Here is an 18,372-nt window from a genome sequence, read left to right on the forward strand (position 1 = left end):
CTGGACGGGTCACCCTGCACCATCGATCAGACCCTCCGAAGCCAGCCGGGCCGCTCGGGGGGGGGGGGGCGGGTTGAGGCCCCGGCGCGGGACAACATTTCCTCTGACCTGTTCGACAAGACTGCTTAATTGTAAGTGGATCAATCGTGTTGCAGATACAGAGAAAATTAGACAGAGGTCCACTGAGTGTGCATATTGATCCTCTTCCTAATGACCAAACCCGCCACACACACGTCTCCTAATAGACATCCATCCACTGTGAGTGTGTTCCTTTGTACTGGGTAGTGATAAAGCAGACAAAAGGTAGACTAACAATGAGCCAAAGCAGGTGCCAGAGCAGGTACAAACTACAGACACACATACATGATGCAAATGGACCACAAAGATGAAAAGACACACAAAGAGCGAAAAAGAGGAGAAGCATTCAGTCATGAGAGCGAGCAGTGATGGAGGAATCAAGGCAAAAGATGCAATAAGTGGAGGAGGGGAGAAGGCCCTGAAAAAAATCAAATGAAAGCTGAGCAGAGACACGCAAAGGTCGTGGTTTCGCTCGATTTAAGGAGGATCGATTTAAGGAGAGATCCCATGAAGACAGCTACGGGTCGAGTTGTGTGTTGTAGTCTGGGTTGTGTTAATAACTCGTTTTTTTGTGATGTTTTTATTCTTAATCCATGAATGTTCAATAGTTAATTCACAAAACAGGGATAATGTGGCGTCATTCTAGCCTCTTAAAATTGCTTGTTTCTGTTAAATTTGAGCAAAACAAAATGCAATAGTTAAATATAATTTAGAAAAGCAGGAAATCTTTTAATTTAAGAACTTCAATCCAATAAACGTTTGCAAATTTTGAAAAGGAGAAGAAGAAAAGCCATGCTAGTTGCATAGCACCTGGTCAGGTGTCAGTGGCTCAACAACCACTTTGGTGCGAGCTGAATCGTCTTCACAGATGTTCGATGGATCGCCACAGAATTACAACTTTATATTTCTTCGAGTTGCTGACGTGTCGAATTTTAGATTTAAACCTTTTACCTGTTAAGATGATGACTTTCCCTTCATCCACAGATGTACCTTTATTACATTTATTTTAATCCAAAAGTATTTTCATCGTTTAACCAAAACATTTGTGTCTAATATTATCTTACTACAGGCAGCGATAGAAGCTATTTTTTTCTTTTTACATCTAAAATTTGCAAAACTACGTCTTAAATCTGGAGAGATCTGGTGGCAAAATAAGTGAAATTCACTTGGGAATCTAGCAAAGAGGTTTATACGAGTACCAGCTTTGATACGATATGAGCCAAAACATATTTTGGTTGGATGCCCAGCTCTTACCCCATTGTCTGCACATGATTCAGGATGATTTCCTTGTTTGGTTTTAAAGCTTGATGTCAGTACTGGTGGAATCTGTTTTTGTTTTTTTTTAAACTTTCAAAGTGTAACCACGGCCTTTGTAGTCTGCATGGTCTCAACTTTTGCTGCACAAAAAGAGTTGCAGTACGCAGGCCATGCAGTGTGTTGGCAGGAGACGGGCTGGATTCAGACTCACTTTCTGGTCCGGTTCTGGACGACCTGTTGCTGCTGCTGCTGTTGCTGCTGCTGCTGCTGGACCTGCTGGGAGGGGGCCGGCCTCTTACGACTGGGCTCCATCACCGGGGTGGGCAGGCTGGGCCGCACCGCCGGGCTCCCTCCGTATGGGGGGCCAGGGGGGCCCATGGGAGCTCCCTGATGGGGCATCCTCGCTCCAGACGGCATGCCAGGACGCTGGGGAGGGAAAGCAGGCGAGATGATGAGGTCAAACATGCTCCTCAGAAGGTAACAAAGGAAACATTAGCTCTATTTCAACTTTAATGCATTTCCATTCGATTTGTTCTGAGGTGTCCTGAGAAGTTGAGCACATTTTATCAGACAGAATCCTGAAGAAGGGGAGCAACAGCAAGAGTGTTCATCAGACCTCGTGGATTTTCCTGTTAAAAATAAAAGTTTGTCGTCTGCTTACAGAAATGAAGATTTCTCCTCTAACAGAATCTTTCAGATTAAAAATAGAGCGTCTCCAACCCTTCATAACCTTTTCCATAAAACTCAAACACCAGATAAGATGGTTACCATGAGCACACATTAGGCAATTTTGCGACCTCAATTACACAACCAATGTTTTAAATCTTTTGCTATCTGTTGTAGGATCTGTTCTTTGTTGACATTAGGCGACCAAATTGTAGTCAGGAGCGTGAACTTTGAACCCTTAAAATCTGGCAATCTGAGTTGTTTTAAGTAGACCTAAATCAGTCAGTGTAACTGATACTAGAGCTGTGATCGCTGACATTTAGAGAAGAGTAAAGAGTACGTAGAGAAAAAGAGGACAAAACAAGAGAACAAACTTTTTTCGCAGGTCATATTTATAGTTTTTAAGCCGTAAGACAAAAAAAATCAGGTCTGAAAAAAAAGGCAGAATCAAGATTCTTTTTGCAGTGTGCAGACTTTGTCACACCCACACATGCTGAAACACACACACACACACACAAACACACACACACACCACACACTTCTCCCAAACAATGCAAACAGTGTCAGAGTCCACAGTCCCACACTCCTGTCTTGACGCCTGGGAACAACTGGGGAAGTCTCACCTGTGCTTGTCACTCTCATGGCAACAGCTGCCTCGCGCCTCACTTTATTATCTGAAACCAAATTGAGGCTCGTGTGATTGAAAGAAATCCTTTGACTCAACTGGAGCGCAGACCCCCGCTCTTGTATGTAAAGGAGCTCAGCGGGAGACCAAACAGTTCTTCAATGATCTCCGATTACTGCTTCATCGCTTTGAATGCTTTACGGTCGAGGAAAACCCTCGAACCCTTCAAGTTGGTTGAGCAACACTAGCATGTAAAAATGTAAAGTGATAAATGAAATAATTACTTGCAGATGGCTCGTCATCATTTAAAATGGTGGAGATTTTGAAATAACCGTAAAAGCTAGAAGTGATTTGAACTTTATATACTGTTGGCGGGAACCCTCGGGGACATATAGGACCAAGGGAAACTGTGTGGCAACAACTTTATTTCCACATTCAGACCCATTCGCTTTGTTTCTTAATAGTTTGGTCGTGTCTGACGTTAAGTGAACTTGTAAGCTACATGTTCTAACTTCTCACCAGGGTTTTCTGTGTTTATATTTCACGTCATGTTATGTGCTCTGTATGTAGACACATTGTAAAAACATTCCATTAAACTGAAATCCCTTGTTAATAGTCCTATTCAGTCGTTCACAGCGCTATATTTGCATCCCTGTGAAGTTCTGCCATTAATCTGAATGTCACAGAAGACTGCTTTTTTTTTTTTTTTGCAAAAGTGCCGTCACTTGTCACTTAGCTCAGCCGTCATCACGCCTTCTTACATTCATATTAAGTCTGCGACATTTACCTTACAATCAGATCTTGGAGCTTGGAGACCACACAAGTTAAGCGCGTTTTCCGATTGTGAGTCGGCAACAAGGAGAGAACCGTTGTTTTGTGAACAGCTTAAATGTTACTGTTGATTCACTGAGCAGCCATGTTGGATTTCAACAAGGTGCTCCGAGTTTCCAGGTTGAAACTGCAACTTCACATCGAGCGTTCCCGATGACGTATCAGACCGGCAACTCAGAAATCTCCGACTTCAGAGATCAAATGGAAACGCACCAAAAGGAGGCTGTTGTGACCTAAAGGTGACTTGTTTTTGCGTTGGGACCACAGCAGCAGGTTAATCCGGCTCCGGCTGCCGTATGTTTTGATCTCTAACGAGGCATTTTAAATCAGTTCATGACATAGTTGGTATACATGAACCTTAGAAAACTGTAGTGAATCATAATTCAAAGTCATAGAACATTGAAGAGCTAAAGTAGATTTTCAGTCGCTCGTTTCAGGAAACGTGCTTCAGAAATGTCACAAATTGTTTCAATAATAAGATTCCTTCTTTCTCAGTAACTAAAGTAAAGATGTCTTTTCTTCCCTCCTTCTTTTTTTCTATTTATCAGAACATCATTTTATCTTATTGTTTAGCTGAACAAAGACTTCAGAAACCCAAATATTTAACTCTCTTTCCCCTTGCAAAAAAAAATAAAAAATCCTCTTTCAAATGGACACAAAAAGCGTCAGCTACATTTTGTAACCGAATGGATAAATGTTTGAGAGAGAAGGACAACTGAAGGATACAAGTCAGGGAGTTTCATAACCGCACATTTGCTCACGTTTTTCGCTCATTTCACAATGTTTATCAAGGCTGAATGTTGCACATATCAGATCTGATCTTTAGACTGAAAAACCCCACGGCAAAGAAACACAAAACAAACAAAGAGGAACGAAATAAACAACGAGGAGTGCACAAAAAGGAAAACTCGATACGATTTTTTCAGATCGATGCATGTGGTCACAGAAAGATAACTGGAGAGTGAGCATGACAGCGTACGCCAGGAGAAGGCCGACGTGCTTTGTGCCCTTTGAAATAGTGACCAAGCACAGATCCTGCGATAAGAAGCCCGAGCAGCCGCTGCTGTCACTCCGAGTCAGAGTGTGTTCAGCGAATGGGGGGGGGGGAGGGGACGTCGGGGGGTAAGAGCAACTGAGAAGGCTCTCCAAACAGGAGAGGATAAGACAACATATGGTGGGGGGCCTTCTGCTTGAATGTTATCACCTTGCGGAGCTTTACAAGACCTCTTATTTCCCTGTCTACCCCTCTACATAAGCTGGACAGTAAAACCCAAACATGCTCGAGAGCAGACTCACAGACTTCTGTGGCAACCGGCTGTCTGGAAAATCTGAGCTTTTCAGATAACAGATTCAGAAAACATAGCTGGATAATGTTTTAGATGAGTTCCCTCTCAATCCACACACACACACACACACACACACACACACTAACAGACGCACAATGAGTGATACTCTATAATCTGACCTGCTGAACTGACTCCAACACTGCGCTCGCAGCTCTGCCAGCCAGCCAGCAATCGAATCTGCCATGTGGATGGATATCTGAGAAGTGTGTTGGCATCTCTGGAGGGATTTGAAGAGGCCAAACTTAACCCACACTGTGCTAAACATACGAGTCTGTGGGTTTGAAACATGGAGGGTCCGTTTAAAAAGGCGTCTGTTGGAGCACTGGAATCTATTAAATACTGAAGACGAGCTTCATGAATGGGATTTTAAGAAGCAAAAAAAAAAGGTCTCTTGTTTAGTTCATTCAGGTTTATAAATCAATTATTATTATTATCGCTGTATCGTGGGGTGCCGGTGGCCGAGTGTCTAGGGCGCACGCCCCATGTACAGAGTCCTAGAAGCAGACGGCCCGTGTTAAAATCCGACATGTGACAAGTGTCTGGTTATTCTTTCTAGAGCCCGACCGATTAATCTGCCAGCCGATAATATCAGCCAACATTAGCTTATCCAGTGAACATCGTTATCGGCTCTTTTATCGCAGATATGCGCCGATGTTACTCGATTTCTTCACCAGTCAAACAGCATTTCATTTGAGTTCATTGTATCACGCTAGAAGTTCTCTTTCACCAGCAGAGGGCGCTGCATGGATTACATCAAGCATTATCACTCTCAAGTCAGGCGCTGATGCACGAACATGTGCAGTCACTGTCCAGTCGAGTGACCATCTTGTCTTCGTTATAAATCTTTTCCACAAGTGTTTGGTAACCACATTTCAGGGATCAATACATGTGTATGTCTAAATCTACTGTCTCTAAAGATCGAACATAGCTCTGAGAAAGATATCAGCTGATATTATCAGTATCGGCCCCAAAAATCCCAAATCGGACCGGCCCTAATTCTTTCTGTCATCAGCGTGTAGATTTTGCAGAAAACGATGTATAATACACAGCTCAATGTTTTGTTTCATATTACAAAGACGAATCTCATTTGTCATGTTAACAGCGTTCATATTTCCAATTGAATTAGCCTCAACAGCAGCTTCTCTCTTACAGCTCTGTCCCTGTTACTCTGACTGCAGAGAGTAAATCTTGGACAGCTTTCAGGGCGACTATTTCTTTGGGAAAATAAAGAATAAAAAAAAAAAAAAAAAAAAAAAAATGAAATTCAAAGAGAACTGAACCTGGCAAGGTCTGCGGATGACCCAGAGTAACCGGGACATTGTGTTTTCAAAATTGACAAGTCGCTGCAGAATTTAATGCTCCGGGCACCGCAGACAAGATTTCTTTCACCTCCATTGTGTTTGGTGTGTGGAGGCTGCAAAAACTCAGATATCTGAATACGTGGGAAAATAAAAAGCATTAACTGTCTGCATGAATAGAAAACAGAGTGGAACCAGATTTTTATAGTAAAGGTGAAGTGTATGTTCAGAGTTTGCATCACTCCTCTCACACACACACACACACATGCACGCTTCTGACTTTGAGTCGTATGATGTTTTTGGCTTATCAGAGTTTCCCACGCAGGGTGCTGGAAGGCTTTTCCTAACGCCGCAGCCCTCGCTGACCTCCACACACACACACACACACACACACACACACACAAGTTAACACAGCAGGGGGGGAGGTGAAACCGATAATGAGGGGAGAAAGAGGAAGAAGAGACCTCGGCCAGGCCTTTAGCCCACCCAGAACCAGATCTCGGCCATACTCTCTCCCCCACAAGAAAACACTCGAGCAGGAACAGGATGACCTTCGCCAACCACAACAACGTTTGCATTCGGCGTGTTTAGAAATGCATCTCTTCATGTACAGTATGTTTCTGTGTATAAAAAAAATGCTTCGCTTCAGAGGAAAAGGAACGTCATCCCTCGCCACAAGCGGCGCCGAATCATCCCTGTATCCCATAAATATTTCTCCGTTCTGCAGCACACACAACCAGGAACCTGCCGCAAGTATTAAAACAAGACTTTTCCATCTTGAAATGTGGGGGAGGGACAGAGGAAGGAGGAGGAAGAGGAGGACGAGAGGGGAGGCAGGCATGAGAGAAAATAAGCAGAGGGAAATATTTGGCTTGAAGCAGCCAGAGCCTCATCAAGGTTAATTGGTCTGTTGAGAGGACACACTCATCTGGCTCATCAATCACCCGCTCCATTGTTTCCCAAAGTCTGTCTCTGAGAGTCGGGATTCAGCACCAGAGCCCCTGTAATGACCGCTCCTGTCACAGACACAATACCTCATCGTGTTCCAGTGTATAAATCTACCTGCTGTCAGGACGTCCCAACATCAGCACTGATTAAAAGGGTCTGAAATCAAGACTTAGTCGAGCTAGCTTTGTGATTTTTTTATTTTTGTATGTCATAAAACAGATCTGACAGACGAGCAGCACAAAGTCTCTTTGACCTTCTTTGTGTACTTGAGGATTAGGAAGTGATGCCAAGTTTCAGGATGTGTGCAAAGGTCAAATTCAGTTCAGCCAAAAGTCAAAACGGAGACAAAATTCAGGGAGTAGGAATCAGGTCATTATTGATTAGTTTCTCGGTGAATTGTTGGCACATTAAAAAGACTGAATTAATGAAAGGAAGTCCCCAAACCGCACAGCTAAAAGCTAATTAAAAGAACACAATAGCAATCAAAGAAAACTGCTAAACTGTATTTAAATGCACATTAAAAAATGCTGTAAACTCTGGCGCCTGGGGGGGCTCTCAATCAAAACGATAACAAGAGATGACGTCAAGGCTGGTTGAGCATAGTCAAGACGTCCCATTACAACTACGAAATTACAGATTTCTCTGGCTTTGGAAATATTTGAGGAATGTAAGCACTCAACAAAAAATGATATATAACATAGGTTTAGTCGATTTTTAATTAATTTAGATATTTTGATGTAAAAATTCAACTGAAATTCTATATATTGTACCTTTAAATTACATTTGAGAAAGCACATTAGAAGGTCAGGAGGTGTCTTTTTGCTATTTCAGCTTAAAAATGACTTTTGATCATGAAAATAATTGGTGAATTGAATTTTCCTCTGCTATTCAGATTTTTTCATCGAGACTTTGAAACCTGGTGCCGCAGGATGATAAAAGGGTCACTTTTATGTAAAGCGTGCTGTGGTGCTTTAGAGGCACTTTTTCCTGCCTCTGAACGTCATTAAGGAGACGCAGACGCACTGCAACAGACCATGAACCCCAGAGTCTCTGATCTGAGTGTCCATCGTCTATCCCCTCGCTTTTCTACTGTCAGATGTCCAAAGTAACGATCCTTGATCAGTTGAACAAAATCGGTTAATCAATAAAACCTTCTTGATGTACGTGAGAAACAGGAAGTGATGCCTGTTTTCAGCTCAAAAGGTGAAATGCAGTTCAACTTCATCAAAGAGCAGATCTCAGAAGGTATTTCCATAATGAGGGGGGCATTATATTTTGGATGAAATTATACTTTCCAGCCGCGGGCAGAATGAATCTAAATGGTTACCAGATGATTCAGGGGGGTTGAGAGAGAGATGGAGGAAAACTTCAGCTGCACACATGTTTGATTAGTGGTGTCAAGATACCAGAATTTAAAACTTTGATGCGATGCTGCTAAAAATCAGACAATACGGACACCTGGATACCTCAGCGACCTGAGCACTAACGGGAAATCTATCATTTTCAATTACCATAAAAATGAAGGCAAGCTGCAATTTGTTAAAATTGATTTATATTCGTTATTTTTTGGGCCTTTTTCCCGTTATGGGACAGGACAGCTGAAGAGAGACGGGACATGCTGGGAGGAGAGAGAGGAGGGATGACACGCAGCAAAGGGCTGAGGCCGTTTTTGAACCCACAGCCATGCTGCAATGAGGACTACAACCTCTGCACATACTGTCAGGGTGCACGACATAACCGTGAGCTATCGGCGCTCCCTTTTCTAAGTATGTATGTTGCCTCTTAAATGATAACCTCCCTCTCTGTCACAAAACATTAATCCGGGGGGTTTTTCAGATTAAAACATAAACAGCATTCGAATGCTTTAATGTCACCTTGAGCTTTGAAAAGTTCTCGCAAATGTTTGAAACTGCAGTGAAGAAAATAATCGGCACCTAAGTGGTTTAATTGAAATAAACATTATTGATGTATTTTTGATTTAACTACAGAGAAGTCAGCCTTTGATGTGAGAGACGGTCAGAGGAACAGATTAGTTCCATTAATCAGCAGATATTAACGAGTGAATGTCAAAGCCACATCTGCTGAAACTTAAAAAAAAAATCAAAATAAATAAAGTGCCACTAAGACTTCTACGTGCTCCTCAACCCTGGTAATTCTTTCAGCTCATTACCAAAACAAACTGCTGATGTTAACACAAAGTACAAGCCCTGCGCTAATAGTTGCCCTATCCTCCAACCACGAGCCACACTTGACTTGACATTTCATGCTAGCAGCACATGAATGGACCGATTGTTCTGCGTGATTTCCAGGATTTTTGGCCGCCTGCCTCGGCTCCGTCGACTACGCTACTACTACGTCCGTTTGTCTCGTGACCTTACAGGTTCAAATCCTTCCACCGACCAAAGACACGCTCTCCGTGTGAGAGGCTGCTCAGACTGTGTTGTTGTGTCTGTGACTCCCAGAGAAGGGAGCTGGCTGCTTTTTCAAACCGCTCCTACATTTATCCTTTCACATGTCTTAGAAATCCTCTGCTCCCCATCCTCCTCCTCCTCCTGCGCAGCTCCATCCCTCCATCCATGCTGCTTCACTTCTTCTTCTTCTTCTTCTTCTTCTTCTTCTTCTTCATCTCACCCCTAACAGGCTCTGATCCGGAGAGGGAGAGGAGGGGGTTGGGGGGGCTGGAAATAACCTTCACATGGCCAGCTTTACCCAGCTATCTCACACACACAGACCGCCGCTGCCGCTGCCGCCGCTGCTGCTGCTGCTGCGCCGTCTCATGCACACACACATTTAACACACACACATACAGATGCATTGCCAGGGAATGACGGACAGCGCCACTCACCACTCCATGGACCAGGAACTCAAACAGTTTGCTCTTGGTGGCTTTCCTGGCTCCCCCCGCCGTCTCCTCCGTAGCCATTTGCTCGGTCCCCTCCGTTCACCCTCTGCTACGTCTCCCCTCTCTCCTTCTTTTGTCTCTCCCTCTCCTTTCAACCCAGCCTCCTGTTCCCCTCCCCTGCTCCACTTTCCTTCTCTTTGTGCTCTCCTTTCCAGCACTGCCTGTCCCTGACTCTCTCCTCTCTCTCTCTCTCTCTCTCTCTCTCTCTCTCTCTCTCTCTCTCTCCCTCCCTCTCTGGCTCTATTTTGAATGTGCAGCAGCAGCCCCGCCGAGTCTCTCACTGTGTCTAGCTCACTTTTTTCAGTTGAGCTGCCTTTCAGGAGCCCGGCACGTCGTTTGGAGGTTGGTGGGGGGTGTCTGTGAGGGGGTCTGTCAGGGGGGTTTCAGCCAGCCCACCCTGCTGCTCCCCCGCACAGCTGTTGCATTCCATTGGTAGATAAGGGCATGCGGAGCGGCGATGTGAGGCTGCCGTTCGGTTTTAAACGGGGGCTGGGGAGGAACTTTACACTCGGTGAGGTTTGTTCCCTCTGCTGCAGCCCTTCACCCCCACACCAGTGACCGACTCAAAGAGGCCACGGTCAGCTCTTACACACAGCTCATTCTCAAAAAAAAAAAAAAAAGAGTTCTTAAAGGGGCCACACGTGGTTAACACCAAGCAGCAAACCCCCAGTGTAGAAACAAAATGAAGCCAATGCAGGAGTTCCTCGAGTGTCCACTTGAGGCAGGCTCCAAGAGAAGAGGAAACCCAGTTTAGAGCCAAGAAAGAAATGAACAGGTTTACAGCCAGGTGTAAGACGGTTTTGGTGTCTAGAGCTAATTTCTTTATGCTTTAGGTGTTTTTTTAATAACTCATCTGTTTTGAGTTATGAAGGTCATAATCAGGCACCACAAGGTGTGACGCCGTTTGCCAGGAGGCTAAAGGCTTGCCTCAGCTCTACCTCTTTGCCCGTTGATCAAAGGTTAGGTTGAGATAGCATTTCCAAAATGACCACCGCCATCTTTGGGCTTCAAAACGCCTCTTCAGCAAACACTATGTGACACGTCCATGTTTTGTACAGTCTTAGAGGAAATCCAATATCAAAACGGCCACTTTTACAGCAGAAATAAACATGTTTACAGCCTGGTACTTAAATAAATGGTTTAACCGTAAAAACTGTATTTCGGTGCATATAGAAATCTATTTTGATTATATTGAGGAGATGGTATGCACAACAAGGGGTCGCATTAGTTAAATCCAGTTTTTGCTGTTAAGCTGTTGTCTTTGTTTGCATCTTTTTCATTGGTCAGAATATGCTATCTTAACGAGCTCCAGCTCTTTGTCTGTTTCTCGGTAAGATGTTAATTAGAGTCAGCTTTTCCAATATTGCGACCACAATTGTTCGTCTTCAAACCAGTGGGTGACGTCGCTGAGATAAAATCCATGTTTTAATGAAGCGTGTGGCTTTAACCAGTGATGTACGCAATTAGCCGCTTAACCGATTAAAGACGTCATCCTTTCTAGTTGGCAGCAGCATTACTAGACGGTTAAACTAATTATGAATCTGTTTTTTAATTCAGGCCTGCAACACCAGTTTTTAATGTAAGCTGTAACAGAGCGGCCCGATACTTGCTGTAGCTCCGGTTAATGACTATACTGGAAGCCAACCAGCACAGCAGGCCGATGGCATTGCATAGCGGGGAGCAGCTTGGCATTATTTTGATCGAGAAAATGGAGATGACAGTATGTCGGTTGTGTCAGGTTAGCTTAGCGTAAAACTGCTACGGGCATGTTGACGTCAACCTGCAACTTTAGCCACGTGTTTAATCCTCAGGGCAATAAGTCAGTGTGGCAAATCAAAAACGGAATTAATGATGTTTTCACGTTGAGAGGACGAAAGATGGAGGTGAGGTGTTGTTTTCTCAATGAAAAACCTCTCAAGTCAAAGGAATTTTAATGAAATGTTTAAAAGCAAACATCTCTCAAAATAGGCAAGCTCATACACTCTAAAGCCACTTCACAAAGCCAGAAGGCCACGTCGAGAGCCCCTTCACTTCCTGTGTTTCTGCGCTGGCCTTTGTCAAGAGTGCATTCATAGGTTAGGAGTGTTTCCTCCGCTCGACTCATTAGCTTTACCTTTCACCTACTACCCGGCCTGGAGGCTAAACTCAGGCTGTGGTGAAGGCAAACAAGCAGTCTGGACGGCACAGCGAGGTGACAGTGTTACTGGACACGAGTAATTAGGCTCTGTCGGGGGGTTTCTCACGGGCAGAATCTTTCTCAAAACGCAGAAAATTGAAGCCAAAGAAGAAAGAAGAATCATAACTTCTTCCAGGATGTCCGGCAGACTTATGAGACACACCAGAAATGTAGTATTGACGCCACGATGAGGTCATTACTCTGACTTAAACCGTGCCAAATCGAAGATTTCATGTCCTCTCCTCCAGCCACTCACTCGCTCTCTCTCTCTCTCTCTCTCTCTCTCTCCACCTCCCTCCTGCCATCCGTCAGATCAGGGGAGTGAAATATTCATGAGGTTATTTGAATGACAAAGGGGGCGAAGTGGGACAGATACAAAGGGGGCATGGCTTTGTGACACATGACGGCAAATTGTCACTATTGTTTCCTCTTCCTCTGTCGTGCCGGTGTGTGAAAACATACCAAAAAAAAAGTGTCAAACAAGGTGTTTGGGAAGAAAGTAAATTACTCTGAAGAGTTATAAACATGTATGCAAATAAGGACAAAATCTGTCCTTCAATTATCTCTACACTGGGACAAGCTTGGTCATTAAAAGGAGCGAGGACTTACTGCAGGAGACGGGGGGGGGGGGGGGGGGGGGGTTTGTTTTTCTCTTATTAAAACTGACAGAAAAGCTGTTACTGTGTGGACAGCTGGTTGGTGGGACTGTGACCTCTAGGGCAGAGGTCATGACCGTTTGGAGGATGCATCCTCCCTGAGAGACGTTTTAAAGGACCCAAACTGTTTTTATTCATTCAGAATATCCAAAACATAAAATCGCCGTTCCTGAAAGAAAGTCCGACTTAAAGCTTAAAAAACAGTCCAGAATCAAAATATGTGACCCTCAAAATCCTGATTTTTAGAATTGACTTACTGATCATACAAACAGACCCTCCCATGTGTTGAGCACAGCTTTAGTTTGCTCGCTGGTGCCACCTGCTGTTGGGATGAGCGTACTGCACTAGGCCATTAATCCAGTAACAAGAAAAGCACAGCTCCTCTTTTAAAATGTCCCACTGCTGCCTCAATCCATCAGTGTCCTCCCTGCTGGCAAACACTGGTACACTACACGTCTACATTGGCACTATGCATTAGATCAACCTTACATTACGTAACATGTGATGCAGGTTTTAAATATTTTAAACACACAAGCGTACAGGGTGTGCATCTACATTCAATGCAAGATTGTAACCCAACCTAGCAATGCAGATTCTGATATTGTACCCGGGTCCTGTCTCCATGTGCTGCACGTGGGTTGGACGATAACAAAGAGATCCAGCAGCTTGGGCGCTGCAAAGGAGAGCCTTGAGCGCAGGAGTCCCCCCTGTAGGACCCCCACCGTCTCTCTCTCACCAAAGCCAGTCAGTCTCACCAAATGGTAATGTCCCAGTGTGGAGCAGACGGGTGGTGGGGGGGGGCTAACAGGCAGAAATAGTATTGCTGATGACCAACAGGGGGAGCAAACAGCCAGGCAGACTGTTTTGGGGGGCAGGTAGGGGGTGACTCTTTGAATGGAGGGAGTGGTCCATAAACAGGGGCCATGCTGCACAAACGAGGTGTCATGAAGTAAAAGGATTAAAACACACATGAGACTCTTCTCATTTGCAGAAATCAATATTTTATGGAAGCCCAACGGATTTCATTTTCCAACCATTTTTATGTTGTTTTTTTTTATGCTTCCTTATGTGGCCACAAGAGGGAGACAAAGAGCTCAACCTCAGAGTCATTTTTCATACAGCACAGTATGCAACACTGGCTACATCATTATTTTACAGAGCATGACAGGCTGTGTAACAACATACCAACAAAGGACCCTCCACATGTGACATTTTGGATACAAAATAAAACAATATGTGAAGCAGGAATGTCTCAAACACTTATTCTAATAACAATATTTAACTGCAGATCATTTTAGTGGTTTATGCAATGATTGTTTGGGCCATGAAATAAAAAAAAGCTATAACAGCACTGAAGAAACGCACGGGGATATCCTCAACAATCTTTTTCAACCAACATGAAAGATTTTCTGTTTCAGAGTTCAAAATAAAACAAACAAATACTCACTACTGATGTTTTGACACTTAATAATGAGAGAAATAATTGTTTGTAAAGTATAAGAAGTGATTGTACCCGACCTTAAAACGCCTCTGCATGTTTCTAATAAGCTCCACGAGCAGAAACGTGCTCAAACTAGGATCAATATTGGAGATGCTTTTGAAAAATGGAGAGAGGTTAGAACACAGAAAGGTTTACAGACCGATGCAGAGCTGGATAAACACTGAAGCTACAGAGTCTGCAACACGGCAACCTGTGTGAACATCAACTCTAGAGAGGAGGGGGCGGGGGGAGACAGCTCTCTCCAGTGTTTGAAATTTGGACTGCAGTACCCATTTTAAACACTAGGTGTCAGAGTTACATATTGCTCCTTTAAGAGAACATTTACGATCTCCTACATCCGGGGGGATTAGGTGTGGTTTAATCACATTTTACATAAAGTGCTTGCACCACGAGCAAACAGCTTTGATCAAATTACCTTCGCAAATGTTGTTTAAATCTGATTGGTGCACAGAGGTAAATTACATCACCTTGTTCAAACTGAGCCCCGCCCACACTAAACCATTTTCGAGAGCAGGGACAAAAAAAAAAACAGGAAATTATATCTCCCATGTGAAATCACCAAAACTGTTGGCAGAAACTTGATAATTTGTATTAGAAAGAAACTGATTGAGATAATCTTCTCGAAAATTAATTGCATTACAGTTCAGAAAATAGAGCGAAAGCAAGAAATTAAGAATAAAAATCAATCAAAGAAACATTATGGCCTCTTTTTTTTATTTCTAAACGCTAAGCACAGGAGAGGCAGGAACGAGAGAGGCTGACAGGACACAAGCTGGAACATTTATTTGGTGCTGCTGATGTATAATGTGCAGCTCCCAGTGGTAACGTTTACATACCAGAGACCAGGAACCTGCCCGCCTCGACAGTATTGTCACAGACAGATGGGGCGCACGAGGGGGAATACGGACTGTAACCGAGGGCATGGAGTAAAGTCTGATTCCCTCCCGCTGCTGGGCCCCTCTCTTTCTCTCCTTCTTCTGTTTAAGAGCTGCACACAAAACCCAGCTCAAGCTGCTTTAAAGCTCCTCAATGGCCCTCGCCCGCCTTCAAAGGGAACGTACAAAGGCACGCAGACCTGCACCTTCACTGTGGGGGGATTAAGGAGGGGAGAAGTACATTTCAGGGGCTGATTTGTTGCAGCCAGGCATGAGTAATGAAGAGGAAACTGCAGAAGGCGAGAGAAACACGGTGGCTGGGAATAAAGGGGCATCTGCTGATATTTTTGGTGCTTAAAAGTTCAAGGAAAGAGAAAGAGAAAGATACATAAAGCGGCCATGTTAATGTTAAAAAAGTAAACCTAAGGAACTGCGTTTAAGGTGTTAGAGCTCAACTTTAAATTTCAGAGTCTGTGTGTTACAAAGCATCTTTTCTCCAGGCAGCGTTTATGGTTCAACTCCTTGGCGGCCCTAAAAAAAAAAAGGAGGCATTGTGGGAGCAGATGGAAAGACGAGAGCAGAAGTACTGAGCTGAGTTTCACCCCGCGAGCGATGTGCAACACACCGGAACAGGGCCCGGAGCGTTTACCTGCTTCGGGGCATTTCCTGTTTGCTGTAGCCGTGACAACCGCATAATCTGCCTCGCGTCCAAAGAGAGCAGCCAATCGGGCGAGGGCGACGCCAAACTGCAGAGACTTCGAAAAAACTGGAGCAGCAGCTGGTGAGCTGAGCGAGTAACTGTTCCAGAAGTGAAAAGAAAATGTTGAGAAAGAAAGAAGGCCTCAGTTTGGAGTGTTAGTCGGCACCGAGGACGCCAGGGTCAACTTTTAACACAAATCGAGAGTGAAAAAACAGTCACTTTCCATGAATAAACCCGAGCCATCTACCACATAAAACTCCACGAAATATAAAACCGACAAAATAATACCTCCCTCCCTTCACTTTCCCTCTCTCTCTGTTTTTTTTCTTCTACCCTACTTCCCAGAGAAGTGTTGGCCCTGATCTTTCAGCACCGCTCTACCCAAGCAGGACGGGAGAGCAAGCCGACAGAACAAGGGCAGGATTGGTATGTGCAGGGCAGAAAACGAGGCGACTCCAAATCCAAGAGATGAAAATCAAGACAGGAGCGAAAGAGAGGAGGAGGAGGAGAGCCTTGAAAATTAACTGCCCCTGTGTCTGCATATCGAATCAGCTGAGGAATGAATGAAATGCTCTTTTTTTTTTATGTTGAAAAGAAAATCCACAACACCCTGCGGGTAGCGGTCGAAAAAGAAAATAACACATGATGCATCAACCTCACTCTGTGCCTCTTATGTGGCTCTTCACATGTGTGTCACTAAAAACTGAAAGCTTGTTTCTAATAAGCCCAGGACATTTTTTTTTTCTTTTGATCATCACTACCAGCTGTTTTGAAGTTTTTTTTTTCCGCCCAAAGATCTGTTTTCGTCATCCAGGTAGCCTGATATCCCACAAGTCCTTCCACAATTTGTAAGAAATATTTGGAAAGTAGAACGATAATCAAGTCAAAATCAACGTCAATGGCAAAACACAAGCAGATTTTTTCGACTCTCGTTTTATGTTTTGGTTCGAAATTCGAGTAAAAGAAGTGAGAAAATGTTTAAGAATATTCATATGTTTTTAAAGTCTTTGAAGTTTTTGTAAATTGTTAATGACCTAAAAACACATTTACATAATAAGCTTTGTGATTTGGGATTACCACAACAGCTCATTAAACTAAACACACATGACACACGACACAAAAACAATTAGCGCATATGTCACCTCACTGTGCTGCCACAACATGAAACCCCAGACTGTAAATATTAATGGATGAAGCTTGAGTTACGTCACCCGTCTGTTCCTGCAGGGGGCTTTGGAGTCCCAATCGATGGCGGTCTCCATGCTGGAAATGCTAACTTTCAGTCAACCTAACTACAGACTGAGAGCTGAGGCGGGTTTTAAACCTCTTGATGAACCGTTACATCGCGCCCGCCTGTCAATCGTATCAGCTACATGCTTCGTTATGAATAATTCTTCTTCTGCCCTCAGCACCTTTAAGAAAAAGCTAAAGACCTTGCTCTTTCTTTAATACAAACGCACTTTTTGATATTATTGATGACGACAGAGTTGATGATGACGGTTTGGATGCTGATTAGAACTCTGAAGAACAGCTGTCGATGTCGTGCTTTGCCTCTGGTCGCTTCCTGTCAGCACCTGAGTGTCCGATCTGACTTCATGCTGTTTGTTTCCTCCCCTCTAGATCCTTGCTTGTGTTGTTCTTACTCTCTGATGTGCGTCGATTTGGATATTGTAAACAACATTTGGGCGCAGCACTAAAACATAATGTCAATGAACCCCGATGATTCTGACTTTCTTACTTTTGATCCATAAGACAAAACATGTTGGATTATTGTTTTCATAAAGGTAAAGGGGAGCTACATGTGTAAGTCAGAGTGAGCTGTAACATAGCTGCATGTTTTCATAATGGCTTATACTCTCTCTCTCTCTCCAGCAGAGTTTGGTGCAGTATCGAGCGTTAACATCTAAATGGGTCAACCCGCCGCTCGGTGAACTGTAGCACCATTAGGACCCAGACAGTTTGTCTCTGAGTCGAGCGCACAATCTCATTAGACAGCTAACTCTACATTATGAATGAGAGTAATATGGAAGCGGAAGAGAAAAAAAGTGCTCCTGGTAAGATAACAGTGATTAAAAAACAGTTATGATGTGTTGGAAGGCGGGGAGAGGAACGTGTTAATTAGGTTACAAAGAGAACAATTTAAAACCATAAAAATCTATAATCTCACTGAGGAAAATGACACACTGGAGGTTCAGAGAGCAGCTTTAAAGCCGTATTTATAGGCTGGAAATGGTATAAAATGAATCCTCTGTGTTGCAGCTATAAATATATACTATGTAAGATGTGCTATGCTGCTCCTCTATATGCAGCACAGTGAGCTATACTCTCTGAAGCACTGTGTCAGAGTCAAATAAACTGCATTCGATACTGCAGTATTCTAGTCGTTATAACGGTGTTCCTTCCATCAAACTAAGAAGGGCTGAAACGTATTCATATTTTCAAAGAGGATAAACGATAGTAATCAATTTCTCCGTTATTATGTATTTCAGAGAAACAATGAGCTACCAAAAGGT

The 18,372-nt window shown here is 43.7% G+C and overlaps 1 protein-coding gene across 5 annotated transcripts in view; it reads right to left on the minus strand.

The window, feature by feature from the left end:
* Positions 1 to 18,372, minus strand: part of smarcd3b (SWI/SNF related, matrix associated, actin dependent regulator of chromatin, subfamily d, member 3b) — a 40,535-nt gene that overhangs the window by 17,936 nt on the left and 4,227 nt on the right. For 2 of the 5 annotated variants that reach the window (XM_020633581.3, XM_020633578.3), the window contains exons 1-2: positions 9,895 to 10,465; positions 1,547 to 1,761 (exon numbers count right to left, since the gene is read on the minus strand). In XM_020633581.3, coding sequence (XP_020489237.1) covers positions 1,547 to 1,761; positions 9,895 to 9,972 — 293 coding nt within the window. In that variant the 5' untranslated portion in view covers positions 9,973 to 10,465. Of the gene's footprint in view, positions 1 to 1,546; positions 1,762 to 9,894; positions 10,466 to 18,372 lie in introns of those variants that run through there. The other 3 variants (XM_020633580.3, XM_020633577.3, XM_020633579.3) reach the window with 2 other exon arrangements.

Source organism: Labrus bergylta, chromosome 20 (genome assembly GCF_963930695.1).
Source record: "Labrus bergylta chromosome 20, fLabBer1.1, whole genome shotgun sequence".
Classification (NCBI taxonomy): Eukaryota; Metazoa; Chordata; class Actinopteri; order Labriformes; family Labridae; genus Labrus; species Labrus bergylta.